The sequence below is a fragment of the Melozone crissalis genome, unplaced genomic scaffold (assembly GCF_028551555.1).
Source record: "Melozone crissalis strain CALT ecotype California unplaced genomic scaffold, PUWL_Pcris_2 ptg000013l_1, whole genome shotgun sequence".
Classification (NCBI taxonomy): domain Eukaryota; kingdom Metazoa; phylum Chordata; class Aves; order Passeriformes; family Passerellidae; genus Melozone; species Melozone crissalis.
In genome coordinates this window covers 23728881-23751476 of record NW_026535791.1, presented here as the reverse complement: position 1 = coordinate 23751476, position 22596 = coordinate 23728881, and the positions used below count along the sequence as shown (strand labels likewise).

Below are 22596 nucleotides of genomic sequence, written 5' to 3'. Positions count from 1 at the left end.
TCCTGCTGGGTGTCTCTGTGCATCGCTCCATCCATCCTCCCTCTCTCTCCGCACTGGGGTGTGCGCGCATCTCTCTCCGCCCGGCGGCTGCCACCCCTCGCCCTACAAGCCCAGCGCTGCCCGGAGGAGCCGCCGCTGCCGCTGCCGCCGCTGCCGCCGCCGGGCCCTGCCTGGCCGCCGTGAGTCCCGCCTCAGCCCGCGCCCGTCCCCCGCCCGCCGCGGCACCATGTCCGGCTCCGGCAGGAAAGACTTCGACGTGAAGCACATCCTGCGCCTCCGCTGGAAACTGTTCAGCCACCCCTCGCCGGCGGGCGGCCCGGCGGGGGGAGGCTGCCTGCCGCCCGACAGCAGCTTCGAGCACTGGGGACCGAGCCAGAGCCGCCTGCTGAAGAGCCAGGAGAGAGGCAACGGCGTCTTCTGGAAGAAATCCGCCTCCTCCGCCTCCTCCTCGGCGGCCACCACGGCCAGCCCGCCCAACGGGACGCTGCTGCCCGCCGGCGGCCGGCCGGCCGCGGGGCACGGCCCGGGACCGCCGCCGCCCCGCACCGTCTTCTACGTGGAGTCCCTGGAGGAGGAGGAGGAGGAGGCGGTGCCCGGCGGGATGGAGGTGGCCCGCGAGCCCGAGAAGCCCCTGGCGCCGGCGGAGCGGGAGGAGGCGCCGGGGGGCTGCGCCGATGGAGGCAGCCGGGCAACAGGTGACGGAGGCGGGCACAGGTAGGGCAGCTCCGGTGCCACCTGCGCGCCCGGGTCCGCGGGGGCATCGCGGGGCTCATCGCGGGGCTGTGGCGGGGCGGGGACGCAGCCGGGCCGGTGTGCTGGCCTGGGTGCGGGAGGGTGCGGGTCTGGGAGCGGGATGAGTCCTACAGTCAGAACTGGCGGGGTTTGGAGGCGGAGGGAAGGGCGGCTGGAGGGCTGCCCAGGGTCCCGGTCCAGACCGGCCAGCCTCACGGTCAAGGTGTCGCGGACCAGGGATGCTGCCCTTGGCCTGCCCCTGGCCGTGCCCCTGCTCCTGGCCTGTGGCTGTCCCTGTCCCTGTCCCTGTCCCTGTCCCTGTCCGCACCTCCGCCCCCGCAGCTGGGCTGCCCCTGCCCGACAACAGGCTCCTCTCAAAGCCGGCGCTCCGCGCTGGGGACCGTCGCTCCCCAACTTTCTCAGAAGTTTATTAAAACGCTAGCGGGAGGTGGTGTTGTGCTGGGTACTGGGATGACAGGTGAAAGCTCGCAAGTAAAAGCTTTCTTGAAACTCGGCGGTGTTACAGCCTACCTCAGAGAAAAATAAGACTTGAAAGAATTTTATGAGTCATCAACTGAGTGACACATGAGAGAATGTAAGAGCAAGAAAGACACATCCAGAATCTTGCATTTCATACAAATGCGTTAATGTTGAATTGCTTTTCCTTCCCATCCCCTGCCCTCCTCATGCCCAGCTGAAACAGAAATTAAAATCTTTTGAAGAAGGAAATGTATCTGACAGAGAGCTTTCAGAAAAACTCTGATACAGATAGTCCTAAGCGTAAAATGAGTCATTACTTTAACTCTGCTTGCTCCTGCCTCCCCACAGTTAAGATTACTTCATTTTCATTTCCCTTGGTTTTTATTTGTTTGGTTTTTTTTTTTTTTTTTTCCCTATGGAGAGAAATGTGCTGTTCAGTTTCTAAATATGAAAAGAAATAAAATAAATTATTTGTTTTGTTGTTCTTATTTTCATATTAAAAGTTAAATATATAGTATTAAATATTTTATGACATGAAGGGATAGCACTGTGCTTATGTTTGGATTAGTACAGCTGTAGATAAACATATGGGTGTGTAACTTTGAGTATGTTACACCTTTTCAGAGAGCTCTAAAGCATATATTCTCTCCTTGAATCTCTTATTGTTTTGTCTGTTAGCATAGTTGATTTCATAGGAGCTACGTAATTTAAACATGTGAAATAGCTGCTAAGTGGGTTACAGTATATTTTTAAAGCAAAAGCAATACTGAAGTTTTTATGAACACTGGAAGTTGTTCTGAGCAACAAGAAAGTGCTTATCCTAGGATTCAATTGCAATTATCAGATACACTACAAAGACAGGTAATACACCAACCCTAAAATTATATCTTCAAGGTTTTTTAAGAGGGAATGGGAGAGGTTAAAAACTATTACAAATGTAATTTCATTCTATGGACTTTTCATTTAGGTGTGTCACTGATCTGAGATTCTGTAGAAATCTGCATACTAACCGAAATTTACTGAGTGGCACCACTTGATTTGTACATAAGATTTTACATTTGATAGAATGTATGTACTCTGTGACACTATGTATCTGATTACTGCTCTCGATTTTCCGTAATCCATTTCATGTTCTTCATTCATTGTTACTGAAACAACACATCTAGTCATCAGTAGCTCATAATCCTGTTGAAGAAATATGCTCAAATTTGTTCAGATTTAAAACAACTGCTTCAGGAGATGTGATTTCATTATTGATGAAAATGCCACCTTTTGAGGTACGAAAATGTTTAAGATAGTTTTAGGGTCTAAGACTTGACTTTCTCTTTCTTATTAAAGAACCTTTCATTTCCCTCTAGGAACTTTGTATGTTATGTCAAGAGGTGGTCAAGTGCTGCAAAAATGACAGTTCTGTGCTTGAAAGTTCTTTGATCCAACAATCTTCTAATGCCCTGGAAAGTTATGTCTCACTCATTCTGTAGACATAAGTCTTTTTATAAATGTTTTTTCTGCTATTGACATATATGTAGAAGTGAAAATTGCTTTTTGGTTTTTTTTTTTTAGTGCCTACTTAGTATGATTGTATCTCCAAAATAGTGTTGGTTGGATTCTTGTTTGGGGTTTTTTTTTGTTAGTTTCTTTGTATTAATTTTTTTCCTCATTTAGTCTCCTCAGCTTGGTACATGAATTTTGTACTGGTATCCTTTTTCAGCTCAGCTGGATTTGTTTTTCAGTGGAGTTTTAGTTACTGTTTCTACATCTAAGCTAAACACAAAGCTGGACAATCTTGAATTCTTGGTTTTAATGTTCTGTTAGATATTGTGGGATTTATTTAATGAGAGAATATGGTTGTGTAATAATAAATACAGTCTACTTTGCTAATTTGAGTTTTTCTGCATGTTTCTGAAGAACATCCTGTCATTACAATTGTACAGTTTATCTATGCATTAGTAAGGAATAAACATGGATAGTCCTACTGGCATTGAGAAGACTGAAGGGTTAGATAGAGCATGTTATAAACTACTTATCTAATTGTTCTACTTTCTATATTGTATCTGTAAAAAGAAAAAAATGCTTTACAGTTAACAATTAGTGTTAGAACATGGTCTCATTGCTTGAAATTTCTTGGAAACATGCATATCAAATTGGTTTAGAGCTGGCATGACAAAATTGTCAATAGATGCAGTGCATATTTAAAGATTCTTTTTTTGATCTTCATTTCCTGAGACAAAACCGGTAGGAAAAAAAAAATCTATAATACGAATTTTTAATTAAAATTTAAAAATCCGCCTCAAAATGCTCGGAAAAGACCAGTGCAAAGATTTGTGATGCATCCATCAAAGTTTATAATGGAGATTTTACATGTTCACAATGGCTCTTTTCAGGTGACTTGTTAATCAACCCTCAACGTGAATGGGATTCACTTAATAGGAAAAGAGTTAGTATTTTAGCCCCTCCTTCCTGAATAGGTGGTAGCATGTTTTCCTTGCCTCACACTATTCGAATCCTATGAAGATGTAATTCCTCATGAGCCCTTGGCACTGTTCACCACTACACTCAATATGTTCCTCACAAACTAGTAACAGGTTTATTTTTACAACAGCCCTATTTTACAGAGGAGGGGCAAGCCAGAAAGAGAGATAAAAGTAAAAAAAAAAAATTGAATTGATTGGTTTCAGCACATATAGCACTTTTCTCCCACTGCTTTCTCTGTTCTCAGTTGCACCCATAAATGATGAGCCCATTTGCAAACCAGTCCCAGACTCCTCTGGTTGTGTGTGAGAGGAGTGGAGAACACAGAATTCAATTAACATTTGGTTTAAGAGACACTGCCAAGAAGAATATGCCAGATATGCCTAACCCACGTAAAGCAAGCACTGAAAATGCAGAAGTCTTCCATAAAACATACAAGAATTCAAAAATATAGCTTAGGAAAGAAGATGGCAAATCTTCCCACCATTAGATACTTTCTAATAGTGGTGTACTGTCAAGAAAGAAGGAAAAGGACTGAATACTGTGCCTTCCTCACACAACAGAGTTTCATGCTCAAATGTTGAGTCACTAGAAAAAAAGTACTGAGGAAGGTATTTTACTGTGTTTCTGTAAAGTTTTGTCAATGGGAAGTAAAAAATTCAGAATTAATGGGAATCCAAAAGGTTAATAAGTGAGACAATAATTTTCTAATTCAAACATTAACTGAGAAATTTAGTTTGCATGTCTCTGTGGTCAAAACTATTTATTTAAATTAAATCACTGTGATCAGTGTAGAATCAGGAACATAAAAATGTGCACGGTTAAACTATATGGTCAAAGCTTTTGTATAAGCTTTTCTTTTGTATTTTTCTGTTCTAAGCCCACAAATCCTGCATTTTGATGCTTTTGCCAATCAGTCTCCACTTCCAAGTCTTCTTCCTTTTCTCCTAGCAACCTACAATCTTGTGGTTGGCATGCTGCTGTAGAAAGTTACGAATTTGAAACCTATCAGGACGAGCAACATTCCCGATGCAGCTTTCTAATTTAATGAGAAAATATTTTGTCCATTTTAGAAAATGTAGATAAAACTGTCATAAAATATGCTACTTGACTATTTCATGTACTGCTGTAACTTTATCTAGTCTTAGGAGAAGATTCTGGTCCCTGGTTTCTAAGTAAATGGAGCTTCCTGTTTACAGCTTTCATCTTGGTACCTGAACTTACAAGAAGAGGAGAATCAAGATACCTTCCTGTGCCTTAGTCTACCCTGTGAGCTCTCACAACTTCACGTATTTTCACAACTGATCATGTGGCCTTTCTGAGGTGTTATCCATATTTTAACCATACCTTCCTTCTCCTGTGATAACCAGATCCAAAAATTAGATCCTAAAGAAATCAAATTATTAGCTGCTTATGTTTTTTGTATTATCTCATATAAACTGCTTTGTTAAGAAGGTAATTTAATTATTGGGGTGGAATATAGATCACACAATTCTGCATTTCTAGGTTATGGAATCAGAAGAGGATAATCCATTTGTTTTTGTCATGAGCCAGTTTTTCAACTTTATTATGAAACTTCTAAAAATGGTTATGTAACTTGTAGGCTTTTATATTTATACTTTTAACTTTCACAACAAAAGAATCAGGGTTGCTACACAACACAGGCCACAGACCTTTCTCCTCCAAAGTTCTTATTCATTCTCAGAGGATCTATGCTCCGTGCATGGGATGCAGAAGAATCAGGTGATAAAAATAGTGCAGGATCACATAGCTGAAGACTGTATATATATACGTGTATGGAATTAGATAGGTTACAAAGAGAATCTGAGTCTAGAATTTCCTAACTTTAAAAACTGGCTTTGGTACTTGTAGAACAGCATTTCTAAAGCTTGGCTGTTTGTTTTGGTTTGGTTTTTAACAAAAGAAGCAGAAGAGCACACAAGTCACTTCATGTACTGGCACTTCTTTTGTCCATCACTTGAATACAGAACTGAAACCTGAGGATTCACTGTGTATCCCATTGACACTTGAACTGATAGAATAACTGACATAGAAGAAAGTTCTTAATTTTTTGTTGGTAATTACAATGGTGGTTGTGTACTTTCTCTGCTGGAATATTGAGGACTTCCACAGCGGAAGACATTGTAAGGCTTTAGAGTCTTCCACTGCATTTGGAATTTTTGTGAAAAGCAGACTCATATATCTTTCTTCCTGCTGCTCTGGAACTTACTGTCTTTTGTTACATTCGTTTTGCTTTTTTTGTGTTTTGTTTTTTTGTTTTTTTTTTTTTTTTAATTGAATATGTATTGTCCTCTACCTTATTCTTGCTTCTTTTTTTCCTGCTTTCCATGGTCTCAAAGGATTCCCAACTGCCTTCTTCAAGTCCTAGGTTCCTTACCCAGAAATCATTATTTGGTTTTACCAACTTCTCTTACCATCTGCTTCATTGATTTACTAACCAGGTTACTTTCTGTCCAGTCTTGCCTGTACCTTTTCCTAGATGCTTCCAAAAACAAAGTCAGATTTCCCCTAGTTCATTAACAGCTTCTTGGACCTCTCATTCTTCTGTTTCTCCCTAAGTATTTTGCAATCTTTGAATTTCGGTATCATTTAAGCCTTCCCTTATCTCCTTAGCCATTTTTTAAGAAAATCCTAATAGAATTCCCATTCCTATGTTTTTACCTCAGCTCCCCATTTTACCTTGTTCTCTGATTTGTTTTATCACTGGCTGCCAAGCTGATGGTGGTATTTGCTGTGTTTAATGGGTCAGCAAGACACTTTAGTTTGAGTAACTTGTTCAGTCCATGATGGGGCTTTATCTTATCTCATCTCATCTTTATCTTAGATGCACATTTTTGAAGAAGGTGAATTATCTTTCAGATATCCCTATTTCTCTTCATTGAGTGTAACAATAGTCTAAAGTGGCTAATTCAGGTTCAAATGTTTGATTTAAATGTTTAATGTTCAATTAAATTTGGTAAAAAGAACATAATTTGAAGTCTGCATTGCAAATTCAAACTGTTCTGAAATGATACAATAAATGGATAGAATTATTGAATTATTATATTCTCAAAGTGTTAGTAAGAAGCATATCACTCATCTCAATAGAAGTATGGATGCTGCTAGAGAACATGAGCCCATTAAACATACCAGGAAGCAAAGGACTTGGCAAGTTTTTTGGTTGTTGTTACCCAAGTACTTTCAACATTGACAAAACCAACCATTGTGTTTTCCTCTGGAATAAGTTGCACTGTTTTGCAGGAATATTTTTAAAAAATGCAACATTAAAGAAAGATTTGGCAGTGAAAATATCAGTTGCACAGGGAGTGACTGAATCAGTGAAATACCTCGAAAACTATGGACCTCTTAAGGGTAACATCAAAGAACATTACAAAAGGGAAATGCTTTTCAACATTTTCATAGTCAAAGTAAAAGAAAGAACAGAGAATAGCCATCTTTAAAATCCAATTGATGGTGAATCATTGTAGATAAGTCTGCACAAATACTGTTGGCTTGAATAAATTTTTTTTTCCCTCGAGAAAATAATTTCTGGAATAATAACAGTAGGGATCTATATAAGTCTATATATGCTCGAATAAATATGTACCATCTACATTTCTCTCTTAATATAAACATGATAAGGTTTACATATATATAAAAGTGCATATATGTATATAATTTATATAGTTCTTAATAAATAAATTAGAGTTGATTCCTATATAATATTTTTGTGAACAGTGAAGTTCATTTAAATATTGTACATGGAAAAAAAATAGAGCATATTGTTGGAATCTGTTAAATTCATAAGAATGCTGCTGATACATACAGATAAACATACTCTTAACACATAATCATTGCTTTCCAGCAGCTTCTTCTTATCCTTGTGACACATTTTTTTTGTACCCTGTTGGAAGCAGTTTAAGAATTTGCTCTTTCTTTCTGTATCTCAAGCTTGCATTTTTTAGATGAAAATTACTCCTTAAATGTTATGCTGTGATGTTTTGGCAGAATTTTCTAGCATACAAGTTTCCTGGTGTTGTTAGAACAATTTTTTAGAATACAGAATCAATGATCTAAAGTAAACTATTGACACTAGGGAAAGAACTAAATGTTGTTAAAAGTTTCAAAAAGGGAATTTATCTTGTAAAAAGTTGAGAACTGCTGCAACTTCCTCAGACAAGTAACTGTGTAATAATCCCTAGTAATACTAAAAAAAAAAAGCAACCCAAATCCCCAAACCTGAACTTTACCAAAAATTTAATTTCATCAGTATCTAAATTTTCTGATTTTTATTTCAAAAAGTCATAGCTTACCAATGATTTGAGATGAACATAGATCCAAAATACTAAACTATTATGACTTTTTAGTAAGAGTGTAAGTTAAGGTTATAACTTTGTTTAGATGTTTTTCTATTAGTAATTTAAATCTTTTATTACTAAATTTTTGAAAATGTTACTTTTAACTGTAATACTGGGTTGAAACATTATCATCATTTATACTTTAAAAATAGTCTTTTAAGTGAAAACTTTTTTCTTCAAAATAAAAGAAAGTAAGTTTCTCCAAAATTCATGTTAAAATTTAGCTGGAAGTTTCAATACATGCTTCAAGTTTATGTCGCATTGTTCTTTCCATATCTTCTATTTCCAGCTGAAGTCTTGAATATTTGCACTGACTGTGCTGAGGATTACTGTCGGTTTAGGTCAGTGTTACAGTTCTGTAGTCCTAATGATATATACTCACAGCATCAGAGGGGATTGTCACAAGTAGCCTGGTTTTCCAAAGCACATTTGTAATCATATGTCCTATTTCTTTACTCTTCAGTCCTTTACTCCATCTCTCCCTGCCACGTTTTGGCTGTCACACAGACCTTTCCTATCAATAAGGACCCTCAGTCCATTCTTTCACTTGCTCAGGCACATCTTATCTCTTGATTTCCATTTTCACTACTTTATGTGGAATTTCATCTGTTCTTCACTCATGGAAAATATTGACTTTAATTAATGAGATAAAATGGAAAATAAATTATGGGTGTTTAATTCTCAGAAATGAGCCAACAGAAAAACACAGAGAGAATTAAGACTTGGTTAAATGTTGTGTGTATTCCAAAGTTTGGACTTCAACTTATTATATTAAAATGGAATGTTAGAAATAAAACATGTAAGATTATGTAAAATTGAAAATAAGAGCTTTTATATTTTAGTATTTGCCGTTATCTCAAAATTTGAGAGATGGAAATGTCTTTTTCAAAACTTAAAAATTATTTTTTTAATCTTAACCAACAATCTTTATCACACAGGATTGATTTTATGGATTTAATAAGGCAATGATTTTCTTATTCTTTAATAAGTAGCTGGGTGAAGTTCATGGAACACATCATCTGCAGTTCATTCCTTTTTTAACTGCATCAGTCAAGTTTTCTGTTTGACTATATTTCATCAACATTAAAATATTCAACCTTTTGTAACATTTGTATTTTCTGTCATCCGTTTTCATCCTTCCTCGCACTCTTACCATATGGAAAAAACAGCACTGTTTTGACCTTGGTGTCTTTTTGCTGCTACATAAGTTTGCTTTGTGCAAAACTCATGAAGGAAAACAAAACCAAATTAAATTTTAAAAATCACAAAAGATCCTTGAATCTGAATGGGTATAATCACATGCAGCATCTTTGCTGAATAAAGTCCTAGGACTCAATACTATTTGGCCTCCTAATTATTTCTAGAGATTCTTCGATGGTTTAAGTGATCCATACCTAAAAATAGTGTTGAATTATGTAAGGAGAAAAAAGTACAGGATACATACTTCATGCCAAATTCTGTTGTGCTCTGTGTTTTTCTTTGAAACTATGGTTTCTGAGATTATTTCGTATTCTAGCTGGGAATAGGTTCTTTCAGAGTGTAGAAGTTATTTTACCTTCAGCAAGTATGGAGAAAACATTATAAAAAGCACTGCATATGTACTTGCAGGAATATATGACACTTCAGGTACTCAGCTTTTAGATGGACTTCTGATTGCCTACTGCCTCATTTCATAGGCCAGTCAGGTGCATCACCTGTCCAAGCCTTCAGGCCAATCTGGTTCACTGCTTTTTTTCTCATATTCCTTGTTATTTCTCTACTTATAAATTGGAATATGTAATATTGGTGTACCTCCATCCACTACTAATTTGCTATAATTTTGTTCATGCAGTCAAATGATAATAGTTTATGAATGTCCAGAAGATTAAATTCATAAAGTTATTTCTGTTATAGAGTTTTGTAATGATAATCATCATGCTAAATGCAAACCTTCTGTGTGTAATGTCTGGTGGCTCTTATTTATGCTCTATTTATTTATTGAATTCTCTTCTGTCAGTTGTTTCATCATAATTTTTGCTATTAACCACAAAGATAATCACATTTTATATCAATTATCTGAAGTTCAGAACAAAAATACCCCTTCAAAGCAGCAATAGTAAGAGTAACTCCAAAGTAAATGAGACATCAAAAATAGGGAAGGAAAAAGGAGAAAGAAGGGAAGAGAGAAAGTAAACAATATAAAATAAACAACTCCATATTATTAGTTAGTGGGAACAGTTCTTTAAACTATTTTTAGTCTTCTATTGATAAACATAAGGACTTCAAACTACAGTCACATCTAAGATGTTGTTTTTAATAGCAAAATTCAATTAATAATTTTTTGTTAATCAACAATGCCTTCACCAACATATTTGATGATAATTAATCCTCCTGAGCTAAGTTTTTGCATATCTTGACTCTGGTATTTTAATTTAGAAGATTAATGATTTTTGTTTGAAAAGTAATAGTCTTTGAGAGGATAGAAATTTAGATGAAAGTGAATGCTTCTCTACACTGTTCATTGGAGACTTAAATGGAATTTATGAAAACTGATATAAAAGGGATTGAAGAGGAAAGCCTTGACATGCAAAATTAGGAACAATAGTTGTATCAGTAGGAATTAGATGTTTCTTTTGCACCCAGTACTTTCATTTAAGTCAGTAAGGACTAAAAATGAAGTAAAGCATATGCTTTTTAAAAATAAAAATGAAAATATTTTTAAATGATTCACCCATATGTTGTAGGAGAGAATTAAAATACACACAATAATCTTGAAAAAAGTAAAAGACCTCTGAGAAAATGAATATGGAATAGTGCAACTTGCTATCCTGTCACAACCATAATCAGCAGAGATGTGAAGTAGGATCAAATGTCTAGATAGCATTCTGCAGAAGTGTTGCACTGAGTACAAAGCAAGTAAAATATGAATCGAGTATTCCACACAACTGCTAAAATTTAATCATAGGAGTACATGAACAGACACATAGCCTGTGAAAAAATGAATTTTTATTTTCTGATCTGTTTGGGTACAGCCTCAGCTCTACTGTATTGTCCAGAACAATCAAGGAATGCTTGGATTGTTTGAAGAAATTCCAGGTAAAAAAAGTTACTATCATTTTAGAAAACATGTTGTACCAAGAAAAGATTATCACAGGAAAGAAATGTTGCTGTATTTTTTAAATACAAAACAGGTTTACTGCTAGTGGTGTGGACTCTTGAATATCTTGGATTATAAGATTATAGTAAACTAGATAAACTTCTGTCAACTGTGACATGTTTAGACATGACAATCTTTTTGCCTTGAAGAAAGAAGAACATTCAATAATATCTCACAAACTGTCACTAAGTATCTTTCTATGAAAATGTTGCCCGCAGATACTGACACAGTAAAAAAAAAAATCTAACCTTTTGTATGAGGACTCAAAGATTTTTATCATTCACTTTTTACAACAGTCATTGAATATATCTTTTAGAATTTAAGTACATCCTCTCTTTATGTTTTATGAGTTCATCTGATTTGCTGTTCTGGTGGACTACTGTGGTGTGCCAAATCTCATGACTATGCATAACCAAAATCAGTCCCCCTCATTTAGACATTTAACATCATGCACAGACTGATATCTTATAAAGCTTAATGTTTAAAGAAATTCCACTTATTGAAAGTGAATGCCAGTACTATTATTTGTGGGCGATTTGTTTTGTGTATTTGTTTACTGTGGGTTTGTTTGTCTGTTTTCTAAGACAGAACACTGAAGCAAAAATAAATTAATTGCATGGGGAAATTTATGAACTGAAACTAGCTATTTTGAGTCTGAGTCCTTAAAGTCCTTAAAGATCTTAAATCTCCATCAAGTAAATGTTACAGTAAAATAAATTTATCCACAATACTCATAAAAAAGAAGCCTAAGTACATAATGAAAACTTTTGTATTTAGTTCATCAAACTGTAACTCTTTAACTATGTGAAATTTAATGTGTTCCTTTGTGTGCACAAGCTTTGTCGTTATCCCCCCTAACTATCCCACTCTATGTCATATTTTTCATTACATTAGCTTAAAAATATTGTGGAAAATATAATTAAGTTTCTTGCTTTCAGATAGTGAATTAGATACAAAATAAAAACTTAAACCATTTTATATGGTTCTCTAAGTAATGGCTAGTGCCATTTCTCTCACCACCTTGAAAGTTGAAAAGTTGATTTTTCTTCAGGTGATACTGTTTTCATGACAGGCTTCAAACATTACTAAAACTGAGAGTTGAAATAAGACCTTTCTATGTGTAAGACTCTTAATCCTCTCATAGTGAAAGAGTACATATCATTAAGAGTGTAATGCATAGAATGAAACATGGTTTTCTAATAAGGGAGATTTCTGTCTGAAGTGTCCCATTTCCTTTGTAGTGGTGACTGGAAATGTAGCAAAAAAGAGGCAGTGAGTAACTAGGAAAGGAAGGAATGAGTTATCTTATGAATCCTAATATAGGAGGCTTACTTCAGAAGGAGAAATTCATTGGAAGGTTTCTTTCCAAATTTTGGCGATTAAGAAATGATACAGATGTTTCTTAAATCTTTGGTCTGCTGTTGAAATTAATTCCTTTAGGGATGACGCAAAAACATTTTGAAAAGAGAACAGTTAAAAAAAAAAAGATACAAAAACCTAAAAAAAATTGTGAGATCAATTAATCTCAAATGAAATTTGGAAAGTACCCTTTTTTTCTTCCCCCCCAAAATCTAAGTGTTCTTTTACCACAGAGATGTGTCTAGGCATATGTTATTTTGCAAGGTGAAGTCAAATAACATCTCTCTTCAGGGGTTTGTTTTTGTTTTTCCCTCTTGGCTTTTTGTGTAGTCTAAACAGAGCCACCCATGATTATTGTACTGTAGGAAAAGCTCAGTATACTTCAGGATCTTTACTTAGCTTGACTTTTTATGTTAGCATATGAAAACAGAAGTCGAAAAAAACCAACCCAATCCAACAGATGGTCTGTGCATTCTGCTACAAGCAGATGATAGAGTCACTCTCTAGTGTGTGCATTGTCTGCTAAAAGTTTTCAATAAAGTATGATTATGCCCTAAATTGCTCAGAAAAATGTCAACGTCTTTTTAAAAGTCATTTTAGATGGTGAGAAGTCTACATATTTCAACATATGTACAGTTGTATGCTTCTGTGATATACAGAATATAGATATTTGATATTTAGATATAGTAAGACAAATCAGAAAAATGCTAATTTCTGGAAATGTTCCTACCTCTCTTTGCAAATGTCATGTTTTGACTATCTATTGCAAACTTTCCTGTCAGGGCCACAACACTAATGAAACTTTTCTCTCTGTATGTTTGAGCGTATTGAAATAACAAGTAGATGGATCTTACTTTCCTCACTGATTTGTATTGATTTTTTAAATATATAATTTTCATTATTTAGTGCAAAATTTCCTGGAGAATACACAGATAGTAATACTGTTTTTTTTATCTTTTGAAAAAAAAACACTACATTGGAGGAGAGTGTGGTGGAACACAGAGAAATGCAATTCCCTTTTGTGTGCAGGTGAAATTTAATTTATTTAAGATTCCTTTCCATTACCATAAAAGGCAATCATTCTGTTAGAAAACAACATCTAGCAGCATATCAGAGTAAGCAGCAGATGTAATTACTCTCTTTCCACTTTAATAACAGTTTTTCTCTTCAGGAACAGAGCTTTGTCTAAAAATGTCTAAAAACATGCACCAAACAAACACAAACTTTATGTCATGTACAGTAGACAATGTTAAGAATATCAAAACTCAATCTAAAGCTGACATAATTTAAAGATAAATTATTTATCAAAACCAGGTATTCCGAATGACTATTCATGTAAATATGTTGCAGGCCTTGTCTTTGTGGTATTTCAGAAAATCTTGCAGGGTTATGCATATTTTTGCCATAGCCTTTGTCTTCTAATCCCTAATTTCCTTTATCTCATGCTCATTCATATAAGAATGTCTGATTGCACTAATGATTATACTAAAATGTCCATGTAGCAAATTTCTTTAGGCTTGTTTGAAAATTAATGGAAGCCAAAGTGTGTTAAAAGTAGGAATAAATAATCCTTGTGTGTAAAATTTGATCATTCTATTCTAATTAAATTCACTGTGAATGGAAGGGTCAGTCAAAAAAAATCTGATGCTTCTTTTCTGTACACAAAGCAGGGATTAACATGACTTTTCCATGAAAACATTTTTGTGATAAAATACTGTTTTATAAAAAATGGTGGGAAGATGTAGTTCCACTGATACCATTTATTGATTAAAATAAATAATTAAGATTTTCAGAGTTACTGAAACTTCCTATATGGCATATGAAAAAAAAAATCCAAGTCTCATTAGGAAAAAAAAATCACAGATCATAATTAGATAGTTAAAAAGCCTAAAGAGTATGACAAGAACTGGTGCTAAATTATTCAAATTATATGTTGGATTGAGCTGATAAGGATTTTTGTTTTGTGGTTTTTGCATTCTGGTTCATGAAATCATCAATGTTCTGATTGTATTGCTAGAATTATGGAAAATTATTTATCTCAAAATCTCATCAAATGGTTCAAGAGAAGATTTTCAGAATAAGGAAAATATATTTTATTATTAATTCTCACAGATCACATATGGTCACAGATCATACTTTGGGGAGTTTGGCCACCACATGAAAGTTTTTAAATTGCATACTTTTTTCTGAGCACATATGTTCTTCCCTGGGAACAGTTCTCTGGTTTATGTAATCTTTTGGGTTTTAGAGTCTCCTATGTTTATATAGACTTGCTATATGATTGAGAATGGATAAAGGTTTCAATAACAGTAATAAGTTTTAGATGGATGAACTTCACGCTACTCCATGCCTTTTGAAGAAAGTATGCTAAATAGTCTAATATGCTAAATTAGTCTTATATTAAAGTTTATAATTTACTCTCAGCATAATATTTCAGTCTTATTTTCCATTACTGCTGATAGCTACTCAGTAAGATGTAGTGTCAAAAGGAAATGAGCCATAGCGATCTTATAGATAGGAAATAATATATTTGCTAAAAGCATAATAGGGGCAAAAAAAAAGCAGTATTATTCTTCTGCTAAACCTTTTGTCACATGCTATGCATTGTCCCTGCTTTATGACCTTTTCAAATGGCATTTAATTTTAATTCTCCATATTGTATTAGAAACTAATTTATGAGATAAAAGCAACATTACTTAGGGTTTATAATTAGAAAAATTAGGAGAAATGGCATACAGATTAGAGGAACTAGATTTTTATTAAGCCTCCTCTGACTCCTGTAACTTTTCTTACTATTACTTTTGTGTGTTGGATTACTAGATTAAAAAAAATTAGCAACTTTTCAAATTAACAAATTAAAAAATTTTCTTTGCTAAAACTCTAAGCTTTGGTGAACCTCTTTCAGCCTTGTTTTTCAGGTGATACATTAGTTTCTACAATTTAATTTTACTCATCTAACAGAAAGGCAGCTAGTTCCATAGTCATCCAGCCAACATAATGTACTTAGTATTTGAATATAGCTTGTCTTAAAAAAGAAGATGTGCATATTCTGCACGAGATGAGTCCTCTATGTGATGAGAGGGAAGCAGGATCACAGTTTTTGAGTGAGATCATTATTGAGGTAGAGTATTTCAATGCATTTTAGCTATTTAAATTTAGATTACACGTTTTGGTGTATCTTCCTATATTCTATAAAAAGTGGAGAAAAAGACATATTTTAAGCCATGGCTCAGCTGACATACATCAGATATCTACAGTAATATAGATTGGATTGTGCTTAGATTTCTGTACTACCCATTCTACATTTCCACAAAGATTGTCCATGAATAGAATAATGAAGAATAAACTGGGGCAAGGCAGAATCTGAATTTTACTCTTCTAATGAGCTTAAATTTCTGGGAAGGCAGCCCAAGCTTGATCATCTTAACCTAAAATGATAAAAAGAATGAATGAAAAGAGAATAAATATTCCTTTAAAGGTAGAAATAAAGAATAATTTTTAGCTGCTTTCTTTCATATATAGATGGAGTTACTTCAAATTACATCTAATACTCTATTATAGAAGACCTTAGGATAAAAAGGTAGTACATTAGTAACTCATAATGTTCTAAAAGAGATACAAAACAAGAATTGCATTGTGCTGCTAAAGAAAATTATATCAACTACTTTATAATGAAAATTTTAAAAATAAGAAAAACAAATACAAAATGAAAATTTCAGAACTTAAGTAACTCTTGGAATTGAAAGTGTTATTTTCAGTCCAAAGCACATATTTTTCACCTGTAGAGAAGTAAGAAAACCTGCAAATTTTAACATTACTGAACCACCTGCTGAACCATCTATTCGAATTATTTTCAAATGTGCTTAAGAGCTGTATATAAGAATTTCATACAGAGATACTGTTCAGAGATGCTGGATGAAAATTTTTGAATTCAAACAGAATTTATTCAGATTGAGGCTCAACTTTACCGAGCTCCTGAGCTATTGACAGTGCTACTGGTATCGAATAAAATCTTTTTGATGTCTGGTGACTAGTAGTTCCTGATCAAATTTTGAGATTAGCCAAGACAAAATAATTGAAAGTTTTGAAAAAAAATTTGTAACAATTTTATTTTATTGGATCCCAATGGTTATTTTCCTTTTTCTTGTTTTCTGTTATGCATTGACCAAAATGAATATCCCACAAGAAAGGAGTATCAGAAAAGCATATCCATAAAGCAGCAATGCAAAAAAATCTGTATTTTTTTACTTTCTGGTAGATACATTTGCTGTCTTTTAAACAGAAATTATCACAAGCTCAACTCTTGTCTTAATATTTCATAACCTTAAGCCTTATAAAACTTTAACTCAGATATAAAATTTTTATAGATAGCAGAAGATGCTGAATAAGAAAGTTTTGAAAGGGGTTCTTTCGCACAAAGAAAAAAGCACTGAAGTAATTGTGAATATTTCATGTTGTAAGAACTAGCTTCAATGTCAACCTTCATTTATTTGAGAAAAAAATTCTACCAAAAGGTTAGTTATAACCTTTGGAAAAGGTTACTTTATTAATACCAAGAAGGGAAGCATATGAAATGTTTGCAAGCCTTTGTGTTTTTAGTATGTCTGTTTCTGATGTCAATTAAAAATATAATCACTCAGGGAAAAGTGCATTTTGAAATAAACATTGGCAAAAGCTTTATCCTTCAGAAAGTATATTAAAGGAAAACAAATAAGGGGGAAATGATTGATATGTATTTCAGATTGAAGTCTGCAAGCCCCATTTTATTGTAGGAGTTAAACAGTAGCATTTGAATTTTCATTTCTGACTGACTATACCATTTTCTTGGCTTCATTGGTTCCTCTAAAATTAGAAACAGAAGTAATGAATGACAACAACAGAATTTAAGAAAGTCCACCTAAGGAATCATGCCTGAGATCAAGAGTATTTGATCACAGCTGGATAGGGTAGTTCATTTATGCCAAGTTCTTCCAGCCACAAGTAGGTTGCTTAAAGCTATATGTGGTGGCTATATTAATAAATTATTGGCTAACTGGTATGATTGATGGGTATCCAATGTTGTTGTGTTTCCTATCCTCAACTCAGAAATAGCTTCAAGGACTGAAATGAGGGACATTTTGTTTTGAGCTGTCATTTCTTTGCTTCCTTTCCATGCCCCAGTTGCTCTGTAGTTTACAGCACTGTCAAATATGGGTCACCTTATCACTGACTGCACAAGTTGTGACAAGCATTAATGTGAAGGAGAGTTTTATTCAGAATAAAGAAAACGGCTTATCAAATTATCTTTTCTTCTTCTTTTCTCTCACCCTTTTTTCCTCCTGTTTTTTCTTCTCATTCTCAGCATTGAGCTGTATTGCTGTCATAGCCCTATGAAAATACTACTTTGCAAACTGCAAACATAATAAAATTGCTGGTCATGACAAATGACTCAAGTCAGTCTTTCCTATTAAGTCCATGTAATGGCTGCAGTATGTACTGTGCTGTACTGAGGAATTCGAGTATAGCCTCTGCAGGAACTAACCTACCAATTTTTAACCAGAAGTAAATCAGACAACAGTGAATTGTCTTCTTCTTTAAGAGTATTCATAAAGTCTCTACTGTGCATTTTCTGTGGAGGGAAAAGTTTCCCAGATTTCTGAAACCTTGTGCAGATTCTGTGTGCTAGTTTTTCTTTTATCAGGTTTTGTTCCCAACTTCATTGCATGCAAATTTCCATGGGGACTTTGAGAAGGTTTGGTTCAATAAAATGATATAAAATTGACTCTTCATTTTACATCTGAAAAGCGTGGACATTAGAGACATTACCAATAACTGACAGGTATAAGATGCTCACCAAGGTGCCTGTGCTCTATCATCCTAAATGTATGGTATCTGATTTAAACGTGGTTATGAGAAATATTTGTTTTAAATAAAATGGCTGTGGTGGTATATTATGCATTCTAGATCACATATAGACACATACATAAGCAGATGAATTTTCCATTCCCACAGAATAATTACAGTGAAAATCTCTCAAAATGAAACTGTATTGTTTATAAATGCCTGTATTTCAGAATATTAAGAAAAGAATGGTCTTTATTATGAGAATGCTAAAAGAGGATTAAAGTTAAATTACTGTCATATCAACTTTTTGAGAAGTTAAAGACAAAAACTCACTGCCAGATCAAAGATTCCAACATCTGACTTAGTAAGTGGCTGCTAAGCATATATTAACAAAAGGAAAGAGGATCAAATGGTATTCTACATTTATCAAGAAAACAAAATTATTGACAATGAATCCAGAGTTATTGTCTAAGTGGTAATAGCCAAATTTTAGCCAGTTTAGAGCTTATTGTTTCCCATCTGTAGTGATTGTTCCCCAGTCTCCTTGATTCTGCAGTTTTCAACACTGAATTTAATCTACTTTTGGTAATGTTCAAATGTATTACTCAGTCATTTAGAAGCATGAGATCTTTCTTATGCCTCTATGATCTGGTTAGATGTGATTATCTTTAATAATTCAAATAAAATATTTGATATACTCATTTTTCTTGGGTAAATAATTAACAACAAACCCAGCACACAGATTATTCAGGGATGTTTCTGTGGATATCTCTTCAGTATGAAAAATGACCCTTTGTTTAATTTCTTCTCAATTCCAATCTTTTAGCTGATAATTAATTCATTAAAGATCTTCTTCTTCCTTTAAAACAGGATAGGTTCTTTCAAAGGTGCTGAGGGGATGACTTAACCTCAGTTTTATTGAAAAAAAGAATATATTGTCCATATCATGTTCATGTAATTGCTGATCCCTTTGCATACTAAATCTTGTAAACTCAGGGTTTTTTCCTTGTAACCCAGATTGAAACTGTAACTTATGTATTCATGTGTATATGAATCATGATTCTTATTTTATTTTTATACTAATTTCCTTGTAATAGAGGGAAGACAATGACTAGACATTTTCTTGCAGTTGATGTCACACTAATAAGTTCTGCCCATTATTCTGATAATGTTTGTCTGATTTAAGAAATGGCTTAAACCACAGCAGATTGCTGTGTATTTCACAGAAGATTTGTGGATGAACAGCGAATTATCCAGACAATTTATTGTTTTCTATTTCATAAATCCTTTTCTTTAGCAATTTCATTTTGTGACTACTTGTCACATTTTGTTTCCAGTGAAAATAAGACATCTGGTCAGAGAACCTACACGTGTCCCTCTGTGACTGAACTCTATTGTAAATAGCAAATTAGAAAAGATACATGAAAAAAACAAAACAAAACTGAATGAAGCATAGAGCTTTTAATATTTTTAAAACCTTGAAAGTTGCATATTTTTATGCAGCTTCCTTCCAGGTATGATTCACTCTTTCAGTGTGTGATACTGCAATATTTCAGCTATCCATTTCTTGTTCTTTGCTAGACCTATCATCTTCACTTCAAGAGAGTTTCAAAAAAAAAAAAAAGCAACAGGCATCTAAGAATACGAAACTAAAAGATTGTTCGATTTTACAGCTGTCATTCTGTCAAGCTTTTGGAAAAACGCATCAAAAATATGAGTTCATTATAACAGAAAAATAGAATGGGAAGGAATAATTTATTTCCTCTTTTTTTCTATCATTCTCTATAATTTTTCAGTATGCAAGGCAAAGTTAGAGATAAGATAAATACTTAATTTTTAATAAAAAATTAATCCAAATATTAATTTTTTGTAGAAATGCATAATTATGAAATTAATTATATTTAATTTCTGTTATCAGATGTTTAGTAATGACTGTTTAAAGCTCAGAAAAGAGCCTTCTGGCTTTGTGAGTACAAGGAGATAATGTGGCATCTCACACAGAGATCATTTGATGCTCAGTGAAGCTCATTTGAGCTACTTGAGTTTCACCCTTTATTTGGGAAAAGGATTAGCTTCCTCATTAAATTTCTCATATATAACAAAGCATCTTTGGGAAGGGAGAGCAGAAGGAAGGAAAACAGGAGTCATTTAAATGCTTTTTAAATGTCCTCAGCATTTGGTTGTTCTCTGCATGAAAGTTCTACTGAAGTATACAATGGCCTGAGATAAAAGTCAAAGTTCAGGAGAGAGTCCAAGGCCAGGACATACATCAGAACATTTGCATGCCTGTTCCTGATTAGGTTGGGTGTCTAAACTCTCTGGATTCTGGGACTTTTGGTTGGTTGGTTTTTATTTATTTAACTTCTAAGTCACTTAGCAGAAAGTAATCTGCTTTAATGCTGGAATTCTGATCAATACTACTGTATAACCATGTTACCTATTGAGTATTCTGGAAGTATTCTGATAATGCAGAAAAATAGTATGAGAAAGACTTTCTCCATTTTGAAGAAATCAGTTCAAGTAGTTTGTTTATTAAACTTTCCATGTCTATGTTTGTACACAAATATATAAAATTGCAGAATTACAAGAACTTGAAATATGATGGTGATTTATGCTGCTAATGAATTCTGTGCCCAAAATTTTCCTGTGAAAATTTTTGGCAAATAAAAGTCAAAAATAATTCTTCAATAAAATGCAGTCACCTAAATTGTAATTTTATTTCCTTATTTCAGAAAGTTTGAGCATGTCTCTGAATCATTTGTGAAAGATTGTCTTTATTCTTTAAAGGGTTTTAAAAAAATTATTTGTGCTGACCAAAGGATTATAAAGGTCTTCATAAACTTAATAAGCTCGATGAAAAGCATAATTAGGGAATTATGTAATCACACCTCATTTCCTGCTCACTTTTAAATGCCCCTACTAGGAAAAATTCAAAGTAACTTACAGCAGACAGCTAACATGAAGCACAGGCAAATCTTGTTAACATAAACATTTTTTTGGGTTAGTTATATAGAGATATGTGTTCATATAGATACACACATACATATGTGTCTCTATGGTCAAAATATACCTTTTTGTTTAGTGGAAACTCTCTATGGGATATAGGCTTGGATGTTGTTTCAGTAACCATTCACTTCTGGACACTAACAATCATTCCTCCCCCACCATAGAGGGCTGAAAGACTGAGGAAGGGGAGATTAAATAACCCCATCCTGTCCTGTAGAGAATACCAGAAAAGTTCAAGCATATCCCCTGATGCACAACTAGAAGAAAACAAAGAAGTTTTAGTAAAAAATATTTTTTAAAACTTTGCAGTACAAAAGTACTGTAAATTATTTCTATAATTGATAATAGACTATGACATTCAATGCAAAAATTCCCATGAGTCTCATAGACTTTGAATGAAGAACTCATCTCTAGAAAGCCTTACTTATTTCAAAATCGAGCATGTGTTGTTATTTTAAAATAAATTCAATGTGTTAAAATTTTATTTTAAGAATAAGATATATATATAAAATATTAGAAAATGTGGGGGTTTTTTGTTGTTGTGCAGTACTTGATATCAATATGTTTTACAGAATATATGAAAATCCTTTAAAATATTTATATCAATAAGAATTTATGACCTTTTTAATAATTGTGGTTTACATTAAATAATGAATAAAAATATTTGGAAATAACATGCCAAGTGTTTTGACTCTCAGGAAAATACTATTGTATAAACTTATGCCAGCCCTGCAATGCTATTGAAAGTATCATCCTGACTTTAAACTGAAAAACATTATGCTACCTCTATGAGAGTTCAAGTTTTAAAATTGTTCTTAATTATATTATTGATCCTATATTAACTGGAGAAATTTAAATAAGAATGTATTTGTTTCCTTAATGAGATCTTTCATGAACAGTATCTTCATTACAGTTGCTCCTCAATACATGGGAAAAAACGAACACTGAAAGATCTATGATTCCTTCTAAGTAAGATTATTACAAAACAGCAATAATGTTTTCATTCTTCAAAATTTTATTTGCAGCTTTTGACTACTGAACCAAACAGAATTGAAGAAGCTTGTCCTCTTCCTTCATAGAAGCTTTGCACAACAGTAGAGTTAAAAAAGGGAACAAATAATTGAGAGTTTAACTTTTTAAATAGCTACTAAAGTTCAGCATGCTGTGTAAACAAAACCAGAATAAGGAGTCACCAGAAAGGTCTCATAAAGATACCAGTTGGAGTCCTTA

The 22596-nt window shown here is 34.4% G+C and overlaps 1 protein-coding gene across 2 annotated transcripts in view; it reads left to right on the top strand.

Annotated features, from left to right (window-relative positions):
• Positions 1 to 226: 226 nt before the first annotated feature.
• The window catches only part of KLHL1 (kelch like family member 1), a 187689-nt gene continuing 165319 nt past the window's right edge, over positions 227 to 22596 (top strand). For both annotated transcript variants that reach the window (XM_054271674.1, XM_054271673.1), the window contains exon 1: positions 227 to 714. In XM_054271674.1, coding sequence (XP_054127649.1) covers positions 227 to 714 — 488 coding nt within the window. The remainder of the gene's footprint in view (positions 715 to 22596) is intronic.